This window comes from Vitis riparia, chromosome 5 (genome assembly GCF_004353265.1).
Source record: "Vitis riparia cultivar Riparia Gloire de Montpellier isolate 1030 chromosome 5, EGFV_Vit.rip_1.0, whole genome shotgun sequence".
Classification (NCBI taxonomy): domain Eukaryota; kingdom Viridiplantae; phylum Streptophyta; class Magnoliopsida; order Vitales; family Vitaceae; genus Vitis; species Vitis riparia.
Window position 1 is genome coordinate 6,113,647 of NC_048435.1, and position 16,031 is coordinate 6,129,677.

General features: G+C 34.8%; 2 protein-coding genes across 3 annotated transcripts in view; both read left to right on the forward strand.

Annotated features, from left to right (window-relative positions):
• Positions 1–1,376, forward strand: part of LOC117914261 (putative ion channel POLLUX-like 2) — a 29,610-nt gene extending 28,234 nt beyond the window's left edge. The window contains exons 21-24 of the mRNA XM_034829513.1: positions 116–185; positions 273–346; positions 1,037–1,147; positions 1,219–1,376. Coding sequence (XP_034685404.1) covers positions 116–185; positions 273–346; positions 1,037–1,147; positions 1,219–1,320 — 357 coding nt within the window. The 3' untranslated portion in view covers positions 1,321–1,376. The remainder of the gene's footprint in view (positions 1–115; positions 186–272; positions 347–1,036; positions 1,148–1,218) is intronic.
• A 4,490-nt stretch (positions 1,377–5,866) lies between these two features.
• On the forward strand, positions 5,867–14,166 carry LOC117914890 (rRNA-processing protein EFG1). Of its 2 annotated transcripts, none has more exons than XM_034830406.1 (8): positions 5,867–6,110; positions 6,430–6,559; positions 6,660–6,787; positions 7,563–7,701; positions 12,254–12,368; positions 12,715–12,778; positions 12,863–13,150; positions 13,839–14,166. In XM_034830406.1, the coding sequence occupies exons 1-8, from the start codon at positions 5,967–5,969 to the stop codon at positions 13,842–13,844; spliced, it is 1,014 nt and encodes a 337-aa protein (XP_034686297.1). In that variant the 5' UTR covers positions 5,867–5,966; the 3' UTR covers positions 13,845–14,166. The 2 variants fall into 2 exon arrangements, with proteins under 2 accessions (XP_034686297.1, XP_034686298.1); XM_034830407.1 differs by having other exon boundaries at positions 12,869–13,150.
• The last annotated feature ends 1,865 nt before the right edge of the window (positions 14,167–16,031 follow it).

The window sequence follows — 16,031 nt, forward strand, 5'->3', positions numbered from 1 at the left end:
CCTTTTGCTCTCTCTCTCTCTCTCTCTCTCTCTGTGTTTCCTTGTCTGAACATTTGTGATTTTGTCTTTTGTTTTCCAACTTAATGGTATTTTTTGCCCACTTGGAACCCTACAGATTACAAGAATCAGGCCATCTCTCACTTATATTGCAGCAGAGGAAGTGATGGGTCTTGTAACAGCTCAAGGTTTTGAATTTGTCTCTCCTTGCTGTTATGGTTTTTATATCATTGAGGGATTTATTTTGAAGAGCAAATCATCTTTGTGCATGACAGTGGCAGAGAATAGCGAGCTGAATGAGGTCTGGAAAGATATTCTTAATGCAGAGGGAGATGAGATATATGTGAAGGTACATGGCTCCTCCTGTAACTGCTTGAGTTTTAAATTTTCTGGTGTAAATACTCGGAATCTCTTATAAATAAGTAAAATGAAAATTAGTTAAGAATGAGAATGAAAGACATCATTGCAAGTTTAGTGGATTACCACTCTGGCTTGTTGCCTATTTTGTGTGGTTGTGATTACAGCAAGTCATTATTGGGAAATGCCTTTATTTTGTTGAAAAGCAAGGTATTAGTCTGTTTAACTCAATCAATCAAGTGGCTGCATCACCCCTTTGTACCACAATTTGACATCCTGTGCTGGCTAAACAGACAATATCTCTGAAGAGATGACCCTGAACAAATCGCCAAAACTGTATAAAACATGTCTAGGCGATGGCTTAAAATGCTTCGGTCAGATGTTGGAGACACCCAAATAGATTACATGGCTATGGTTCACCAATCATTTATCCTTTTTCCTATTCTTAAACCAATTGCCCTTGGGACTTATTTTGTGCCTGATCACTAACCATTCATTCAGTCACCACACATGAGTATTATATCTAACATTGTCCTAAAACATGTGCACGACTATCAACCTTTCCTTTATGTGTGTGTGTATATATATATCTAGCTATGTTGGTGTCCTTTGACTGGTTCTACTTGATAACCAAACCATGTACCGACTGTGACTGCTTTCTTTACCTTGTTTCCTTTGACAGGATATTCGTCTCTACATGAAACCAGGCGAGAACCCATCATTTTCTGAGCTTGCTGAAAGGGCACATTTGCGGCAAGAAGTTGCCATTGGCTATGTGAAAAACAATAAGAAGGTAAACTGCTTTGATTTCACACTTGAATTGAAATGGCACTGTTAAGCTTATTCAAACCTTATTGGTTGCAGGTTATTAACCCAATTCCCAAGTCGGAACCCCTTTCTCTTGAAATGACAGACTCACTTATTGTAATATCTGAGCTTGAAGGAGCACAACCCATTGTAATGTAAAATGTACACTTCAGTCCTTGTTCATTATTTCCTTTTTAATTTGGGATTTTTTTTTTTTGGCTCTTTTTCATTAAATTTCAAGTGGAAACATCCTAACAAATCCCCATAACTAAAATCTGAAAAATAAATAAATAAATAAATCACTAGTTGATTCAATTGATTGACACTAAACTTATATTATAGGAGAAAACAGAACCTAACATGCAAAATTGTAAGCCAATCACCTGATGAACACACGGCTGCCAAAAGTAGCTCCAAATAGTTAAAAATTGAGACATTTTCCTGTCTTCAAAAAAATAAAAAATAATGGTGCAAGACGATATAATTTTTGAGAGCAGATGGATCAAAATGATTTCAAAATGGGTTCCTGTGAGTTAGGTGGGATTTGTTTTCTGTATTAAAGTCTAAATAGATTCGAAATTGTCATGTATTGTTTACTCTCTTTGGAAAAGGAGTCGGTCCCTTACGTGCGGAATTATGGGAATATCATTCCAGTAAGGGTTAACGGACTAATACTCTGAGAAGAGCGAGTCTGGATGGCTTGTCCGCAAAGCTCACGTGCCCTAAGAAATGCCACTAACTATAACTGTATCTCACACTCCCCCACATCCTAACAATTAGAGATTAGTTATGGTGTGTCAAGAACTTGTGGAATTGCATCGTCTATACTCCATACATAAACCCAGTATAGTCTGTAGATTTATAGCAGGAAACGTTCCCTTCAAAGCTGATATTTCATAGATTGGAGAGACCTTATGGTGGGGAGTTTCTCGGAGCAGGATCCTCACCAAATCCCGACGCCGATTGTTAGGAGCAGCAAACATTGCGCTATGACCAGCCTCTGTGACGTCTTATGCAACAAAATGAAGGCTTGCTAAAAGACAACGAGGATTTAAGATTGCGACTACACATGGTTCATTCTCATTCCACTGACAATTTGAGTGCACCCTCGATGGCTAAAAGATCCCTGCAAGCTAAATCGACACCCACTCTTGAGGAAGACGAGTCAGTGAGAAATGGTATTGTTTGGTCATCTTAGGAAAGGGCTTCATTTGAGCTGCAGTTGCATGAACTGAAGGCTCTGAGTGGATTCTTTAAAGGGAAAAGCTACTTTACAAATAGTGTCAAAGAGCTTACAGGCTAACCTCAAGTTCGTTCTCAATGCAAATCCTGAATCAGAAGTTCCTCGAACTTCATCTTTCCTAAATTCCAAGTCTTTGACGACCTTGAAGGCCCGACAGATCACCTTATGCATTTTTACCAGTTGATGTCCCTGGTAAAGGGGAATGCATTGATAGCTAGGCTTTTCCTTTTAGCTTGCAAGGACCACTCTTGTCTGGTTCCATAGTCTCCCGAATAATCATCTGAGTGTTTCAGATATGACTAGGATTCACCCTTGTGTTGTTTTACACCAACTCAAGATAATCACAAAATTTATCCTTAGTTAAACAATGTCAAGGAAGTCAATACCTCGCATGGTTAGCTAACACCATAATAGTCCTAAAGAAGAATGACAAATGGGGGCCGGGTTTGTGTGGATTATATAGATTTGAATGAAGGAGATTATCCTTTATGGATGCATATTTTAGGTACAATCAAATAAATATGGCACTTGGAGACATCAAGAAGACCACATTCATCTCTACAAAGGACATTCATTTTTATTTGCTCAAGTCTTTCATATTGAAAAATGATCGGGCTATCTACCAAAGACTAGTGTCCCAATTATTCTCTTACATACTTGGTAAGAGGCTTATATCAATGACATATTAGTTAAAACAAAAGACAAAATGCATCACAATGATCGAAATATTAATTATGTTCGATGTAATGCTCCACTATGGGTTTCCGATCCGTATAAGTAAGACTCATCCAAAGTTCTTGAGAGAAATTAGAAGACAATTCAAAAGATAAGAGTTTAAGGAGAGCTATTCAATAGACATACAAGACTGCTTCAAAATTTCAAAAAGAGACTTCAACAAATCTTCAATTTGTTTAAAGAGTCTTCGAGTTTATCAAGATCTTCAAAGCCTTGAATTTCAAGTTTTAAGATTATAATTTACACAATATCTTTTTTATCCATGATCAAGCTACTCAAGCCTCGAGTTAACATTGTTCAAGACAAGCCAATACCCCAAGTTTAGCCAAATCTCAAGTTAGTCCAAATCTCAAGTCATGCCAAGGTCCAAGTCATTTGACCTAAGTTAATCCAAGGTCAAAGTCACATTAAGGTTCATGTTACCAAGATCCAAATCAAAATAAAACCCAAGTGATTGTGGTTGCTCTCTATTTTAAACATAAAAATCTTTATGATAATAGAAATCCTAGTAAAGAAAAAACTATAGAGAGATGTCTACAACATGTAAGATTTGGATGTTGTCATAAGAGAGCAACAAAATTGATTGTTTGTGTACTATTTAGAACAATCCTAGAATTACCTTTAAACCTAACTCAAATATCTTCACATTAAGAGATCAAATCTTAATTTAAAGATGATAATAGATTTAAATCAATCTAGAACTAAAGTTATGTAGTTTTCATAATATAGCTTTGGACTCAAGACATAATAGAGAGCAATATGAGGATTTATGTTTTAAGATATAAGGTCTATTCAAGATTTAATTAAGTTTGGAGACCAATTCGCATCTAAACCCTAAATTAATTCTCTTTTATTATGATCCCTACAAGCTAATAGTAGATTAGATTTTAAACCAATCTAACATCACTATATTTATTTTGCTCTTCCACCTTTATGCTACATCTCCAATGTGGAACTAATTTCTCCTTCAACTTGAAACTCGCAAATTGGTTTTGAGATCTACCTTGATTGAAATTTTGACATGATGCTTTGACTTCTCCTCAATTTGTTGTTTTTAAATTGATTTCAAATTGGAAAACTAATTTTAGACACTACCTTATGTTGAAACTTCTATCCTTGAAATCAGTTTATTTTTTAAATCAATTTAGCTTAATTCATAAATCAATTGGGCATGCCTTTGTGATTTTTCCTATATTTTCTCTTTTTTGGCATAATTTAGTAGCTACCAAGGTTCCTAAAAAACATATAGATACCTCTATTCCATCTCACATAATAGGATTATGCTAAATATCTCACGTTTTCTCTATTCTACGTCTTTTTACTAAAAACATAATGTGTTAGTTCTCGAATGTGGCACTAACACAAATCTAAACTAAAGGTAATAATTTGACTCATTTGTCATGAATAAAACACAATCATTAACATCCTTTATAAGTTTAAATTTGGTACAAATCACTAAGTCAAAAGTTAAAGCATAAATTAAACTTGAGCATTTGAGATCAAACTTCTTTAAGTTTCCAATTATCAACTAGAAAAGGAAGAATCAAAGGGCAAAATAAAGATTGGACTCTCAGTTTTTTTTTTTAAAAAAAAATCAATAAAAATAGAATTTGACCATTCCTAATTTTTTAAAAATAAACATTGGCTTATACAACCTTAACATATTATGCATTTAAAATAAGGATATTATATATATATATATATATATATATATATATATATATATATATATATATATATATGATATTTGAGAAAAAATAGTAAATATTTTTAAAAATAATTTATAGTGTTAAAAAATCATTTATTCATTTATAATATTTTTTTTAGAGAAACATTTAATAAGTAATTCTTTTAAAAATACTTTTAAAGAAAGCAATTCTACTAAAAATATTTCAAATAGAATTATTGTCAAACATATTTTAAATATTATGTAAAATTTAATTATTTAATAAATTGGTGTACTTTTGTATATGTTTTTTATTTTAAAATAAAAAAATAGAATTGAGTTTTATACAAGATGCAAAAACTTTTAGAGATTTACATTCAAAAAGTATTAATTTAAAAGAAATTTAAGTATAATTTTTATTATTATCTTAAATTTTAAAATTTGGAAGTGATTTTTAAAAATATACGAGAAATATATATATATATAATATTATATTTTTATATAAAAGTTTTTTATTTTAAAAACAAAAAGTAGAAAAGGTATAAACCCAATGCTAAATAAATTTATTAAAATTCTACTTTTCATTTTAAAAATAAAAAATAGGAAATGTGTCCACTCATTTTTTGACTAGTCAAATTTGAAGGAACCAAAATAAAGCCAATTCTAACCCAAAATAGAATGAATGGAGCCCACCTACACAAATCAAGTTTCGAAAAATATTTTAAATTGAAAATATTTTATTCATATTTATTTCATTGAAATAATTTATAAGTAAATAATATTTTTACTCAAAATATTTTTAATAAAAATATTTTAAAATCATCATCTGTCAAATATTTCTTTAAAAAATGTTGTAAGTGATTTTTTAATGTTTTAAATAATTTTTTATATTTTTAAAAATGTTTTTTATAATTTGACAAATATCTCATTTAAAAAAAAACAATTTTTAGGTTTAAAATAATTTAACGAGTTAGCAGGCTTGACCGACCTTTTTCATTTTTTTTAAAAATTTTTTATTTCTATTTCAGGAAAGGCGGAAAGGAACTTTAGAGAAACGAAGACCGTCATTGTCATTCGAAGCATCGGTGCGGGAGTTCCAGAGCAAGAGCCCTAATTAGGGCAAAAGGAAGCCCCAGTTTCCTGCAAGCTCAGATCAGGAAAATGGCGCACGGTGGCTATGGGAAGCGCAGGGTCGCCGAACGCAAGCCCGAGAGTCGACGATCGAAGGGATTGGCTGTGGATAAGAAACCCAAATCAGTGTCTCTCAAGAACCAGATACGCTCCACAGAACGCATCCTCCGTAAGGTACGCTCCACTCTCTTGCTTCTTGTATTTGCTTTCCCTTTGTCGTCTTTTTGTTTTTGTTTAGTGGCGGGGAAAAATTATATTAATTTTCGTTATTTGATGAGGTTGAACTCCATCTCAACTTAGCTTGGTACAACAATTTGAGTTTATGGAAGATGTTCCCTTCTTCTCTTTTCTGTCTATCAAGTTAATGCCTGTATGTGATTTTCTATTCCGTTAGCCGACTTCATAATGATTTTTCTGTTTGGTAGAATGTTGTGAAAATTTTGTATTTTCTTAATGTAATGTGTGCGTGTTTGTGTGTCTTTCTTTTTTGAAGAATCTTCCGCCTGAAATGAGAGAAGCCCAAGAAAAGAAGTTAGAAGGACTTAAGAAACAGCAGGAAATTCATACTCGTTTGGCTGTGGAGCGTAAAATATTCCTGCGGGATAGAAAGATAAAGTTTTTTGGTATGGTTCTCTTTTTTTGTGCAATCGGTTCAGATGTGGTTGTTCAGTTCGAGTTTCATATGTTTTGGTATGAGTATTGTGTTAACATTTTCTTGATCAGAGAGAAGAAAGATAGAAAGGAGAATAAGGCGTTTGGAGAAACAGCAGCGCGCTGCCTCTGGTCAGGCCCAAGAGGCAGAAGTTGCTGAGCAGCTGTCCAAATTGAAAGAAGATCTGGAATATGTTAGGGTGAGCTATATATTCTGCATTTTTTTTTTTTTTTTTTGTGTTAAATTTTTTTGGAATATGTTGGCCAACTCATTGGGACTTGAACCTGGAACCTCCCACACCACAAACCTTCCCCATCCCTTTACCACTTGAGCTAGGCCTCAAGGGCAGGGGAGAGTGAATTAGATATGTTGCACTTTCATGAAAACATCATGAATAATTGCATAAGTTGCTACCCAAACTCAAACTCAAATTGAAATTGGCCAGCCAATTTTCAGTTATCTAACTTGGATAAAAATTGGCTGGTTCTCATGTGTGTTAGTTAGAGTTATGGTCTTTATTGTAATATTTAAACTGTGTTGTTGTCATGACTTTAATTTTCAAGTTTCTGGGTATTTTTTTCCTGGTCTGGACAATTCTTAATCCTAATTATTATCTCTTGGTAGAATATCAAATATTTTTCCATTTTACTATGGATCTGACTGTAATTTGTTTAGAATTTACTAAAATTTTCGCCAATTTTACTTTCTGAATTTGATAACTTTAAAATGGTTGAATTTGTTAAATTATTCAATTATTTTTAAAATTCTGAAAAGTGACCAGTTTTTTGCATCCTGCTTTTTTTTCTTCTTTTATTGGATTCCAGATTGAATTCAAATCTAATGTTTTTCCTGTCTAGTTGGGATGAACATGTGAATTTCAAAAGCTGGTGCTTTTATACGCTTGGTCATGAATAACATGATTGTGGTGGGAAAAAAACTGCAAAGTTAAAGTTGATTTTTTATTTGAACTACAGTTCTTTCCCAAGACAGAGAAGTATGTATCCTTATTTATCGGAGGTGATGATACAGACATGGTTGACAGGAGAAATAGATTGCGCAAGCAGATTAAAGCCAATATAATTGCTGCTGCAGCCAGTGGAAAGGATTTGGAAGGTATTTTCTTTGCTATATTTCTACCAGCACCATGTCACTCAATGCTTTAAGAATTGTCATTTTTGGTTTGATTTTTGGGTACCAACATGGGCTTCATCTTCCATCGTAAATACAATATGCTGGAGACAATATTTTCATTAACGTACTATGGAGATGTTAATATTTGTGAATATGCTTCACAGAAGTTGTACATCTTCTAAGCATTGTTCTGTCTATATTTTTGGTCATGATTACGTTGAACTCTCTTCAATTTCTTTTAATAGGCAAAGATCAAATATTAAAAGGCCCTAACAAAATACTTGGGGGCGCTGTTTTGGCGTCTCCCCTTTATATATATATACCTATTGCTCTTACCTATCAAAAAAAGGAAAAAAAAAGGAAGGGCCCAACAAAAGGGCATATAAAAGCATGTACAAGGTAATACAAAGGCACTAAACGACTCGACAAAGTGAAGAGAGAGAAAAAAAAAAAAAAAAACCAACTCCCTCTCTGTGCTTAAAGCCGGTCGTTGAGGTCAACCATAGACATTGAGAAATGTCATATGTACATTCTAACCCACTCTAAAATATTATACATAAAGGATTGTTTGGTTGACTAATATACTTTTTCAATATTTTTAAACACTCTCATCTTTTCCTCCTTCCATATAGTCCAAAATAAGCACAAAGAAGCAACTTTCCAAGTTTTTTTCCTCTTTTTCCCAACAAATGATCCATTCTAACTCAAAAGGACACTTCTTATTAAGGAGTGCATCACCTACTTTTTTCCAAATAGGGCTTAAAGTAGCTGCCACAAGATGATTGCTTTTGTGTAGTGAGATAGGATGTGAGCAACTTCCATCCTCTACTTTTGAGTTTGTCCAATGTCAAGATCCTTTCCCTTGCAACTTCTCAGGCAAAAAAGCTAACCTTTAATTGAACCCAAGAATTCCAAACAATGCTTGAGGGAAAAGCTTCTATTCTTTCATTACACAAAGAGAAGTAAAGAGATTTAATTGAAAATTTGTGGCATTTAGAATTTAGCCAAACCATTTTATCCTTTACATCCCCACAAATTGTCTGTGCTTGTAGTCTATTAAAAAAAAACCTTCACCCCATCTAGCTCCCACTTATAGATCTATCTTGTGAAATGGGGGTTTCAACTATCACCCTCGCCTTCCTATTCTCAGATCTCAACTACCCATGTATCGTTGATGGTGGCCGTGGAAAATAATACATGAAAGGACTCTCCAAGTGTTTGGCCATACCATCCTTCCAAAATTTCATCATATGTTTTTTACCCACCTAAAATTGGTTCTATTGTTAAAGAACTCCCACCCACTTCTAATTGCCTTCCTCAACCCCATATCTTTCCCTCCCCCCTCTTTGAGCACCAATCCCTTCTTACTCTCATATCTCCCTAGAATCACTCGCTTCCAAAACGATTCCTTCTTAGTAGCAAATTTTCAACAACATTTGTTGAAGAGGACCATGTTGAGAGTGGATAAACTTCTACTATCCACACTCCCATTCATTCTTGTCAATACAAACTATCAATCAATTCACTAAATGTGACTTATTCTCAAGGGTAACTTTTCCCCAAAGTAAGAGACAAGTCTCTTTAGATCTTTTTCACCCTTAGCCTTACCTTTCTAGGGATAATAAATAATGACATTAAGTGGATGGACAAGCTAGGTAGAGTGCTTTTTATCAGAGATAACCTTCCTTCTTTTGATAGGTTCTGTCTCTTTCACATAGCAAGTCGTGTCTAAAATCTTTCGGCCACCATATCCCATATTTGCGTTGATTTGAAATGGGCTCCCAACCTTTCTTTCCTTCTTCCCCCACACTAGGATCAACCCTCTTTTCTCCAAATTGATTTTAAACACCAAGATTGCCTTACACCTCATGAATGACCACTTTTCTCCCCACTCTGATCCTTCAAACATTCCAAGATAGAATTTGTAGCTTCATCATCAAACCTTTACTAGCTCCCAATCGCTCTTCCCACTCTTTGCCCTTTTTCTTGAAATAATCGTGGTTGATGGAGCCTTCCAACTTATGAAGTTCCCTCTGAAATCTAGACCTAGAAATTGGTTTCCTTTTAATCCTTGAGCTTAAGGCTTTATCCCCATTTCTAGGCTCGATCATCCTAATAAGGGTCAAAATTCCTTTTGGCTCCCTCTAGCAAATCAAACTTCCTTCCATACCCTCCACTAGATGTTTGTACTTAGAGAAAGGAAAATGAGGGGTAGACTTGATTGAGTTGATTTCCTAGGGCAAAGCAATGACTATCTCTAATCCCCACCACCACACAATCAGCCACCAAAGCTGCTCTCTCTCCACAGTGGCTAGGGCTCGAGTGATCTTTCTTCTTTGATTGAGCTAGGGGTTCACTTTCTGAATTAGATTTCTAATCTGGTACCATTTTACCTATGAGGGTGGCTTAGTTGGTCAAGGCGAATACTAGGAAGTGTGGTCCCAGTAAGTGACACATGGTATTAGGTTTGAATCTTGTCACTAATGATACCCTGAATTTACTCGGTGTTGGTTATTGTGGGGTGGTTAGCACCTTGAGGTTTGGGTCCCCATGAAGATTCCTAAGGGCTTGGCCATAGAAGGTTCCTCGGTTATAAAAAAAAAAAAAGACCTAGTAGCATTGGGCACTCCACTAGGATGAGAGGAGCCCACTTAAAACAGCAAGTCTCATACCCTTCAAGCCCAAGCCTCCTTGAAGGCTTTCAATGACCAGTTCCACAGAGCTCAACTCTTCACCTTGGGCCTCAACAGAAAAAAAATGGCCCTTCTTAGCCCTGCTCAATTTGATGGCCCTCCTTACCTCCCTTAGGCCTAAATTTGCTAACTTCTTATTAGCCTCTTTTGTGGCCAAGATCCATTTTCTTGCTTGGAATACCCTTATGGCCCGCTGATTCTCCTATAGCATCATTCCTGATAAGGTTGAGCTCTACCGAAATGCCTCGCTCTGAATCATGGGTCCATGCTTGCTGCCCACCACCAGAAGGATTGCAAAGGCCTTACCTATGTTAGCCTTGGTTTTATCTTGGGGTGACTTGTTTGCCTTCCCCTTTTTTTGTTGCAAAATTGAAGACCCCACTCTCACCAGTGCAGGACAATCCCTCCACATCTTTCCTCAACTCAAACTTTGTTCTAGTCTTGCTCAGCACAACCTAAGAAAGCGACAATCAGATCTCTCATCATCTTTTAATGGCGTACTAAGATTACCCCACCACGACCTGCAACATTCCTATCACCTTCCTCCATCTTTTCTAATCACCCATTGCAAGTTGGGCTAACTTGTGTCTTCATCCACTGTCACAAAACCTCCATAGAGATCTCTCAATTGCTTAAAACATTCCGTGTCCCACAAGAAAACTCCCACAATTCTCACCCAAGCTTCCTCTGTATGGACTTGTTCTCTACAACAAGCAGCTTCTGGGACCCACTTGTCCAACAACCACCTCGTCTTCTTGAAAACTTTCAATCCCCTCTTGAAGAACCCTCTCCACTTCAGAGATAACCTCAAACTCAAACAAAATGAGGTGTCTTTCCAACAAGGATAAATGGAGTTCCCTTTCAGTAACTAATTATACCTATCCCAAGCCTTTAAGGAAGGCAAAAAACGGGGCCTAATTCGAGTATTCTCCCTATCTACCCATTAGGCAATGTTTAAGGGATTGCATTTTATTGAAGGAATCCAACCCCTCACACTGAATCCATACAACTTCTCCTAACTTCATCCGGTCTTTTTTCACCACATTTACATAAGATCCTCCTACTCGAAAGGCCCTTTACCCCACTGCCCACAATAGAGGATTTGCAAGCTTGAGGCACCACAGCGAGTCTAGGTAGAGGCGCCACTCCAAAACTCCTCACCTTTAGCAAGAAAACTCTTCCCCTCCAGCTATCCCCTTCCTTTTGGGAACACCACAGAGAACATTTTTGCCTCCACAGAGCACATGGAGCACATAAGGAATCTCCCAACGCCATTACTCTAGAGCTCTTGCTTGTAATTTCCACTTCCCTCTAAGCAAATCTTTCTGAAGTTTGTCAGGTCCTGTCTAAAAACAAGCCTCCACCCCTTCCGATAATAAGGACAATCCCTTTTCGCCAAATATGATTCATCCAGAGAAGCCTCGGCTCCTCTAATCTTTCCAACCACCTTGCCTTTGACTTAGTCAATTGAGGTCTCAAAGGATTTTGCCTCTACTCCAAACCAGCTTTTATGTCCTTTCACCTCCATTAGCTCATCCTATAACTCTCTTAAGCAATACCAATTAAATAAACAATACCGGTAACTACAAACTAGCTCTCTTCCAAAAATAAAGTTACTATTTATTAACCATAATGTTTAGATAAAGAAAAAAAGAAGATGTCTGTCCTGGAGTATTAATGTTGGGTTGTCATTTTTGTCGTTTTGGGTGTATACTGTCCCTAATCTCCTTTATTTTTTACCAAGAAACTATTGTTAACAGAAAAAACCTACAGTTTTAGTGGCTGGGTGGACTTTTTCTGTGCTCACTAGACTGATGGACTTTTTGGACTTCCCTTAACAGAGACAGGGAGTGAAGATGATGGGCTTTTGGATCTGAGTGAGGATGATTTTTTCTTAAGTGGAAGCTCTAGTGATGAAGCAGATGCTGATGATGAATGGACTGATAAAAGTACAAGGTACACATTTCATTGGGAAGGGAGATGCAGCTTCTGACTTTATTTCTATTGAAAGTGCTAATTTTCTTTAGTTCCACAGATGGAATCCAAGTTCCCTCATTTATTTATTACCCACTTAAAAAATAGAGTGTGTTAAATGGAGGAGTCGAGATTATTATAGTACTTGTTTTCTATATGGTGTAGTTCTGCATAAATCTCTTTGCATGATATTTTGATGACACTTCCATTTTTATGAACAGAGTGCCAGTAATGGGTTATTGAAGCTTCTGAGACATGGCCTTGTTTCATATTATTTAGAGACTATCCCTTAAGGGGCATCTTAGGATTTTTGTTAATTGTTTGGCAGGGAACAGGCTTCTAGTGCTTCAGGAAAAGCAGCATCTGGCATGTCCAGTGATGAAAGGAATCAGGTTCCTGTTTAATTTGGATACCTTTTTGTTAAAAAGGCATACTGATCTATTCGCTGTACTTACTATGACAACCTATTTATTTAGAAGCAGATTTCTGCTCGTGCTCTAATGCCTCCTCCTCGGCCATCAGCTAATTCATTTTCAAGTTCTGCACGTACAAAATCAAGGTTTGGAGCCTCATCTAGCAAAAATTCATCCATACGGAGAGCTGAAATGTCAACGTCCAGGAATACATCAAATAGCAGGAGCGGGTATTCCTTCAAAAACAGGGAATCCTCAAGTTCAAGAACAGGTCACAGTAGCAATCTAAGTTCCAACTCTGATGCTCATAAACCCCGAAGAAAGAGAAGGCCAAAGAAGAAGAAGCAACAGGTATGATGACTGTAAGTTTGTAATATAGGCTTTCTAATATCACTTCTATTGTTAAAAAGGACAATTACCCCCTCAAGGATTTGTCTGGACTCTGACTGCCCCTCTTAAGTTATGATGCTTTTACCTACCTTGTAATTTAATCTAGTAATGATAGAAGAGGGTTTTATCTTAATAATAATGATAATTTCATTCATCTCTTCTCAGGTTTTGGTTAAATACACTTTGACCCCATTAGTTTGAAATTTCATCAAATACCTCTCTTATCATTTTCATTTGTTATTTTAATTCACTTTTCCTCTCACTGAAAATAAAGAAGGTATTTGATGAAATTTCAAACCAATAAAAACTAGGTGTATTTAGTTAAAACCACGGGAAGGTGTATGAAATTAACTCTTTTGTATTATTAATACAAGTTATGATGGCCTTGCAACAATCATGGGACTGGCCATGTTTACTTTCCATGAGGATGATGGAAATACTGTATTTTTGTACGGTCAGTCCTAGTGGCAGTCCTGCTCATTTAGCGAATGGTTTGTTCCAGTGGATGGGGACGTGGCAGTCCTGCTTTAACATGGCAAGATGTACACTATAAAACAGAATGCATTTAATCCTTCTCTTGTTTACATCTGAGTAAGAAGCCTATGCACAATGCTCTAACTCATTCACCCCTTTTGTTGGTTGCCCACAGGCATGAATCCAGTGGATGTGGTGCTGATGCAACCTCTTTGTAGTCAATAGACTAGTTCTCGACAAGATGTTTCTGTGAGATTCTGCAGCAAGGGTTTAACCTGCTTTAACATTTCTCTATTTTTATTGGAAAAACAGTAGGGGTTGTGTACATCCTGCCTACTGTAATATCAATTTGACGGCCATCCTGCACCACCATAGCCAGTTGGTTTGAGAATTAATTTTAGTTATTAATCGTGCCAAGAAGTTATGGTCACTGGTCATTGTGGGTTCCCGTCACTCTCTGTTGCTCCTTATAAATTGTTCTTTGGAATTTTCCTTTTTGTTTTCTCAATTGCCCTTTTCAATTTATTATTCATTTTTCCTAAATCTTTCTTGAAAACATTATTGGGCATGGGAAGTTCCAACTAGCGAGGCGGCAAAAGTGATTTCTTCGTAATCAAACTGTTTTGATTGAATCAATGGTTTAGATTTTGTGGGATTTGATCCCATATGTTTATTTTCATTGATGTAAGTAGTCAGCAACTGCAACCATCTGTAGCAGTTGAGCAACAAGCTAAAAGGCATTGGGCCAACAACCTTCAGTTTTGCATTTCCCCCTGTTAATGGGCAAACACAAGGTTGGATGCCAACATCATGAAATGATGAAATGCAACAGGTTCTGCAATGCTTTTCCAACCAACAAGAAAAGGACGACCAAATTGCATCTTCCCCATGTTCACATCACCATAAATATGCATTATTATTTTATTTTATAACAGAGGCTTAAAGGCGCATTACAGTTAATATTTGGATTGGAAATTATTCAGTACTATTGAATGAACTAGAAGGCACAAAAAAAAAAAAAAAAAAAAAAAAAAAAACAAACAAAACAAAACAAAACGAAAAAGAAAAAAAAAATGGAATTGAGAAAATATGATAAATGATTTTGAAGGTGGGAACCAAGAATTAAAAGAGAGAAAAAAAAAAACAATGTTTTAAAATTTTGATCATTGAATAGGAAAAGTTATTTCATGATATTTTTATTCTAGAGTTCATATTTAACCACACATATAAAATGGTAAGATTGAAATATTTATATATTATTGATCACTAATTCAATATTTTATTTTGTTTTATTTTTTAATTTAACTATAATACCAAAAAAATAACTTTTCTATATCACGTATTTTCTTTTCAATCAATGACAAATTTCTATGTATATAATTACCATTTTCAATCCATGACAGACTTTTATATATATAATTGATATTTAAAGTTTTTCTTTTAAAGAAAATCAATTCATAAATTATGATTTCTTTGACTCATTTAATCATTAACATTGCATGCAAATAAGATACTAGTAGCCTAGAGTTTGATTTTTTGATTCAAAATTCACAAAATTATAGCCACAGATTTAGTGATAAACTTTTACATTTCTGTATTAAAACTTAAAAGTCTCTAAATTTTATTAAATGGGACGCTAATGTTGGGATGGCGTCGTCGCCCGCGGCCACTAGAGGGGGTGGCAGTGGCGTAGAAATTTTTATTAATTATACTACATTTGAGGATAGGAGATAAGATTATGTTTGGTTTGGAAAGTATTAAGAAAAAATAAATAAATAAAGAAAATGTTTTTTCAATATTTGGTTTTATTATGAAAAAATATATATATATAATTAAAATTGGTTAAAAATTTATGTATTTTAAACTTATTTAATCTTTATATAATAAAAAAAATAAATGAAATAAGTTTAAAAAATAAATAAAGAATAGTTTACTAATTTTAAATCTATTTTTTTATTTTCTTTCATTTTTTTCTCTCTATTTTCCTTCTCTCGTATTTTTCAAACCCAAATATAGGCTAAGGCTTCCGTGGAAATAAAGTTCTTGTAAAGTAAGATATTCCCTTTGACTTTAAGAGAAAATTTTTAATGTCCAAAAATAATATTTATATTTGTATATATCAAATATCTCTATTCATTCACTTGAATTTAGAAAAAAAAATTAAGACAAAATATTTATATTTGAAGAAAGGATTATGTCTTTAGGATTATCATTAAGAAGAAAAGAATTGAAAGAAAATGAAGAATAAAGCAGAAAGGGAAAAGGGAAAATGAGAAAACTATTTTTAGGTTTATTAGAAAATTTTAAATTGACAGAATTAATGTTTTAAAAGTTGATGAATAAATAGAATGGATGCAAATATAATTTT